At 36.2% G+C, this 6888-nt stretch overlaps 1 protein-coding gene across 2 annotated transcripts in view; it reads right to left on the bottom strand.

Annotated features, from left to right (window-relative positions):
• Positions 1–860: 860 nt before the first annotated feature.
• The window catches only part of grik2 (glutamate receptor, ionotropic, kainate 2), a 206448-nt gene continuing 200420 nt past the window's right edge, over positions 861–6888 (bottom strand). The window contains exon 16 of one of the 2 annotated variants that reach the window (XM_086154890.1): positions 861–1731. In XM_086154890.1, coding sequence (XP_086011016.1) covers positions 1567–1731 — 165 coding nt within the window. In that variant the 3' untranslated portion in view covers positions 861–1566. The remainder of the gene's footprint in view (positions 1732–6888) is intronic. The other variant, XM_086154891.1, reaches the window with a different exon arrangement.

Raw genomic sequence — 6888 nt, 5'->3', positions numbered from 1 at the left:
CTTTCTGGAAGATACTCTTCCTCCTCTCGCTCTTCATTGCAATACATATTATTGTAAGTTTGGCTCTACGGAGTATAACTGCACCTTACACTGTGTGTAAATGTGTGTGCGTGTGTGTATGTGTGTGTGTGTGTGTGTATGTGTGTGTGTGTGTGTGTGTGTGTGTGTGGGTGTGTGTATGTTATAACTGGAGAATTAACAGCCTCAAAATCGCCCCCCGCTGCCATGGATGGCACTCTTCATGGTGCATTTCATGTTGATAAAAATCATTACAAAATTTTGATTTCTTTGTACAAAAACACTTTTTTTTAATCTCATAGAAATTGCATTTGCACATAAATGTGGAGCTTTTGCTGGCAAAGAAAGAAAAAATAAAATAAAAAAAAAAACAAAGAAAAAAGCCACAGTACAAAATAAAACTTGACACTGAGCGAACAGAGAGAGCGTTTGTGTACCCATAGAGTGGAAGAGAGGTGTATTTACTGCAGTGAAAAACCAGTCCGTAGAGATATAAATAATGAATTTCATAAATAAAACAATAAATACTTTGAATAAATAGAGTTTTGTGATTGCTGTGAATTTATACTGAACCGTGCCCATGGCATTCTACAGTTCCTCAAATTGATTGTTACAGCGGTGCACCTCGTAGGATACCCTTTAAGTGACTACAGGCTGATGCATTGACATCGACAGCTCGCTATATTGCCCCAACTCAAGGTTCTTAGCTTCACTACATAATCAGCCTATAAAAATACACCCCTCCACCCCACTCCCACTACATTAAAAGACTAAAAGTGTTAGTACTCTGAAACACAAATATATGATTCCACTTATTGCCTGATGGATGATAATACAGTTCATTTATTTTTTTTTTTTATTTTATTTCTATATTCATTATTATGTTTTATGTCAATCAATATACGTGACTAAGCAATGCCACTCTGTACAGTTTAGGATGAGCTGCGCACGCCGTAGTCTTTGGGGCTCAGGGTTGAATTTTATTTTATTCACAACTTTTGAAAATAAACAATTCTTTAGCTTCTCCTCGGTGAATATCTCTACATGTTCATTTCTGTGATGAAGATGCTTGTAATGTTGCTCCACCAGCCTCCTCTGAGAATGGCCGAGCAGCAGCTAAAGATGATAGGTCCATTTCTTTTTTTAATTTTTTTTTTCTTTTTTTTTTTTTTTTTGTTAACTGCACAACCCAATTTTTTTCTACCTTAAACTTATTTTTAGACACTCTTCAGATCCTGGGTTTTCTGAAAATCCTGCCACCTGTAGTTTGCGCCTTGCTACGGTGGTAAGAGTAATGAGGTAACTTGCTGAAATTTCACCCAGGCTGGAGTTATTTCCACAGGAAATATCGTTGAATCTGTCATCCCTAGCTAATTATAAAGAATGATATATTCCCAAGTACCTCTGCTCTACCCCCAAAAAAATCCCAGTTTATGTTACTATACCACCCCTTTCCCACCCCTTAACCAATCATCCCCACCTCTCCCCCACAGTGTCTTTACACACCTCCTTGCAGCAGAAGCAAGGGTGGGAATGTGATCCCTGTTCTCATGCCATGGTCTCTTTCCCTGGCAGTCTGCGGTCATTGAAGGTGTGCATGTTGATAACCTCCTCTGTCTTCACCATGACGGGCGGCTGAGGCTTGTGTTTGAGCCGGCGCTGGCACTTGAGTGAAACCCGCAGCTCGTCCACCACGGCACTGCAGAATGACCTCTGTGGAGCGAAATGGCAAAAAAGAGAATGGGTTTCAGTCTGCTCCAGTGGACCAAATATTAGAGAAGAAGGCCATTCTCCTGGCTTTTTTTTCTTTCTTTTTTTTGCCACCTCTTCTCATTACCAGCTCTGAAGTGCCACTGGGGGAAAATGGCACAGCACTGAAGCGGGGAATGTTGCGTATGTTGGATGAGAATGGTGGATGGACTTAAATGAATGGAAGTGCAAGGTTTTCCTTGAGGAGTGCAGTGTAAATATATGATGTAGATAACATTTTAAATGTATGTGGGTTATGTCTGGCAAAAGAGAGTAGAAAATTCACATATTTGTGCTCTTGAAATTCTGACAGATTCTCCTATTGTGACATCATATCAGATCAAGTCCCACAGAAATTTGATGGAGTATGTTGTCATGACGCATAACTTGTGTTTAGATGGAACAATGTTTTGTGCCTATGGCTACCTATTATGTGCCTTTAACCACTACTGTGAATTAAAAGGACTCCCCGCAGGAAGAAGGAACAAAGATATTGGATCCTGTTATCTGGTGACAATCCATTTTTATACATTTTATTTTCAAGGCATTTGCTATTGAATATGTACTAGCTTTATATAGTAAAACACATTCATATATGTATATATGAATACTGGCTGCCATTGTAAACTTATTTTACTTATGTATTTTTAGCTAGCTTGTTCTTGTATGTCTTGTTGCTGCGCCTAAACAATTTCCCAAGCATGTGATCATAAAAGTACAGCTCATCTCATCCCATCTCAATTGTCAGGAAATGATCCTCCACTTATGTCCCTCCAGCTAAAATCAACAGAATTAATTTATTATGGACAAAAACCGATAGGAAACACTGCATTCAAGACAATTTGTCATTTTTGTATTTATGTTGTTCACTTTACCCTATTTTTTTTTTTCCCAGTGATGTCAGAATTTTAAGTGTGAATTTGAAAAGTATTTGGGAGATATATTTTGTATCTGGCATTGCTTCTGCATGGTAAGCTAGTACAACTGTTTAGCAAGCCTTGTGAGGTGCCTTCCGATATGTTGTGGAAGACCTGAAGACTTGACTTTCTCAAAGCAACAGAGGAAAAGTTGTTGGGCTGAAGTCTGAACTTTGCTCTCTAAGGGACAGAAGCAGCTCAATTTCGCAAAGCGATTGCCTGAAGAAATAATTGTCAGGTTTTAGGGCTGAAGGTCAGCAATGCTCATTTAAAAGTCCAGGCATCTGTGTACTGAGTCTGTATGTAATAGGCAACGTTCAACCTCCTCGATCAATAAAACACTTTAGTTTTAGCCTTGAGAGCATGCACACCAATTCTGCTAAATATTTTATTTATAGGTTTTGGGATTAATGTTTGTAGAATTTGTAGCTTGGGTTATGTTGGACTCTGTGGCAGGCGTTTTGCCACATTATATAAATTTTGCAATGTTTGAAAAAGAGTCTCAAGAAAAAAATATTCTAAGCCCTACAGATGGTAACGCTTTCTATGTAGCTATTATACATCCTTTTCTTTATTTCCTTCTTTATCATCATAACATGTGAATACTTCCACACATGTGAAGTAGAAAAAACAGAGCAACATCTTAACTGTTGTTTCTCTTCAGAAACACTTTGAGCGAGATACAAAAAATATATATTATTTGTCATTATTGTGACATAGGCAAGTTGATTTTAATGTGCGGTAAAATCTTGTCACTGGATTCTGTTTCTTTATTGGTCCAACTTGCAGCATTTCATCAACACAATAATAATAATAATAATAATAATAATAATAATAATAATAATAATAATAATAATAAATTAAATTAAATTAGATTAAATTAAAAAATAAAAGGGTCCCTCTTGATTGATTATAAACTTACACTTATGCATAAAATATTAATTTTAATATAGCTGTAAAAGCAATGATTGCAGTGATACAGACAGTATGACTAAATCACAGGTTCAACTATAAACAGATGGAGAATTTTTCTTTTGTCAAGGGTCAATGTTGCCAACCCCAAGTTCTTGACACTGAATTAACTGAAAACTCTAGGGAAGGCGTGTTAATATATAAAAAAAAAAAAAAATCAGAATCATTATGATTCATGTGCCGGTCTTTTAGTATTATTGATTAAATTCGAAAATCTCTCTTACACTTATCGGGGTGAAAACAGTCAGTAAAGCCCAGAAATCCCATCTAGAGTGTTTGAAATTTGCTGGTAAGCTCGCCAATAAGTACTTATCAGGATCCTTTTAGAGGGTACCCTTTGAAATGGCTGCCTACACTATGATGAATTGGTTTGGACAAATGAGATTAATCTCCACTCAAACTGAGACATTTGTGTCTTCTAAAACCAAATTGCAGTTAACTTGATCAGGCAGCTGAATTTTCATGGATTTTAATTTAAATATTTCTTAGTATAGCTTAATACACTTACTATCTATGGACATGCCATAGTCAAACAGCTAGAGGAGTTGGCATACAATTTCAGTGCATACAGTTTGACAAAGCAGGGATTACCTGAATGCAGGCTTATCTGACAATCTCTACATACTTGAATCAATGTATAATTAAGTTATTACTATATCAATATGCTGCGTTATCTTTTGAAAGAAGCTGCTCCACATATATAACAATCCATTTGAAGCACAAAGTATTGTCTGTCATCTTTACTTAAAAAGTGAGCAGCGGTCACAAAATACATTAGTGATTAAGATTTTAGAAGTGGCTCCAAAAGCCTTTTAAACATAATATTTTTATTAATATGCATGACAAATTAATTTTATAAACCCCCCAAAAAAGGATCGGTTGAAACTGTGTTCAAGGAGAGCTGACGTCAACAGGTCTAAATGTTAATATGCAGAAAATAAATAAAAATAATAATCTTTTTTCACCAATTTTCTTTCATTAACGTTACCCCATTCCAGGGTGACTCTTAGGTTCTATTCAGTGGGAGCTCTGATTAAATTATTCTGACCATAAATAGGTAGATATTGGCAACATACTCTACACTTACCACATGAGCTTTCATGCTGCCTGGAATAAAACAAGTATTTTATTTTATTTTATTTTATTTTATTTTATTTTATATAACCACTTGATTTGTGCCTTCTGTTATACTGTTACAACTTGCTATGAGTCACTAAGGTCATTGAGTGGCGTGGGAGAGGGAGACCTAATGCATTGTGGGCAAGATATGTTCACTTCAGGCTTGCCAGATGTGGTCACCACAGATTCAAAAAGCCAGTGGGAACATCACTGTAACCAGGAATTGTCATCAGGGCAGGTGATCATCTGATTACCCAATTATTAGTTATTCCTTTTTAAAATATTTTTTGTTTTTGTAAATTCAAGCTCACTCTCTGATACCCCTAGACTCCAATAGCTCTTATAGATACTGCAAAGATTCAAATAACCTGGATTTTCATCAAGCGTAGACAACAGCCTTTACAATTCCATCATGACCGTTGTTTGGCTTGCTAAAAATCTCTAAGACTTTAAAACTGACTTGTAATGCATCAATGAAAACATTTTATTTCAGATTTGTTTTGTTTTTGGACAAAGTTTTGTGAACAGAGTTGGGGTTGTAACTTAGTTGCTTCAATTTGTCATTTAATATTTTGTTACTGAGAGCCCTGGTTCTCTCAAAGAAACACCATATCCTAAATCTGCTTAGTCCTTCCTTGTCTTTTTAAATGAGAGAAGCATTTTAAAGTGAACATCAAACTTTGTCATTCTCTAAGAAAAATAACCGACAACCTCAGCTTTGCATGATAGAACAGCATGGTTGTAACATATTGTAACATATTGTAACACATATTTGAGCAAATTATGTTCAGTTCGTGAAGCAACACAATACTGATAGGTCTCTATGCATGTCCTTAACCACAGTTATAGTGAGCACAGTGAGTTTTACAGACTCACTTATTGATGCACATTGTATCTCATCAGAGTTGAATCTTGTGCTGCAGAATTCCCAACTGAACCACTCCTTATATGGATTTGTCTCTCTTTTCTTCTAAGTTTATTTGGCATCTGAAAAATCTGTATGAAATGACACTAGACCTGCTCCTGGAGCAAACATTGGGTGTCTTCTCTCAGCTAATGGGAGTTTATTGTGACATATAAAGTGCTCAGTTTGAAAGCTGTCATTAGAACTCTTGTATGGGGTTTGCTTATTTTCATTGTATTCATATGCAAATGGTAAGAAGAGACAGTGAGTATGGTTCTGTCTTCCACTATGCATTATAATCTGTCACAGAATTATTGAGACTCTTAGTTAAGGGCCAGTTGGGCAATTGCACCTCATCCTCCCCTGTGACCATTAATAATGTTATTGTGTACTAAGAGGTGGTAGGAGTGCCACTAAAAATGAGACATTTTGCTCTGTCAAATAATATTGATTCTGACATCCCGTTATGGTGTTTTAACAGGAGAAAATATTGAACATATTGATTCTGAGACATGAGTAAAATCACTGTAACCAAATACAAGGAATATGAGTACAGTTGAAATATATGTACAATATTTATTCTCCTCTTGGTATTCTCTGGATAAATTCCTCTGTTTATCTGACTTATTAATAACATTTCTCAACTCCATCTCTTCCCTTTGCCTCGATTGCCAGCAGCTTTGGGAAATTGTTATTCACATTTTTTTTTTATTTAATCCCACTCCCCTACTTGTCATTTCATTGTTTCTTTAATGTATTTATTTTGAACATAGAATGCTGGTTCTTCAGTCATCGTAGCCAAATCTAATCTGAAAGATTATAGAAAGACTACTAAGTAAATAAGTGGGGCATTATAAGAATTACAGGGTTGGATTTTAAAAGGGCTTTATGATAGATAATGGAATTTTTTTAGATTTTATATATATATATATAACTTGCCTTTCATAGTTATTGATTCATCCTCTCTAAATTAAATGGCTTTGTGGTGTTTTACTAGAAACAGCAGTTGTAGCTCCAGGCTTTGTGGAACACAAGGCCCACTCTGCTCAGGCTCTAGGGACACATTGCCATCATGGCTGCCTGCTGGTGGCATGCTGGATTGATGGTGGTTGCTTGGGGTCATTGGATTACAGAGTTTTTATGGCACTCAACAATCAGCTACACTGCCTCTCTGAAGAAGGGCTCACCCGCTTCATGGAGAAATGAAAT

This window comes from Fistularia commersonii, chromosome 11 (genome assembly GCF_037954325.1).
Source record: "Fistularia commersonii isolate RoL2024-O1a breed Wild chromosome 11, RoL_Fcom_v1.0, whole genome shotgun sequence".
Lineage (NCBI taxonomy): Eukaryota > Metazoa > Chordata > Actinopteri > Syngnathiformes > Fistulariidae > Fistularia > Fistularia commersonii.
The sequence above is the reverse complement of the archived record's forward strand: the minus strand, read 5'-3'. Positions and strand labels throughout refer to the sequence as shown.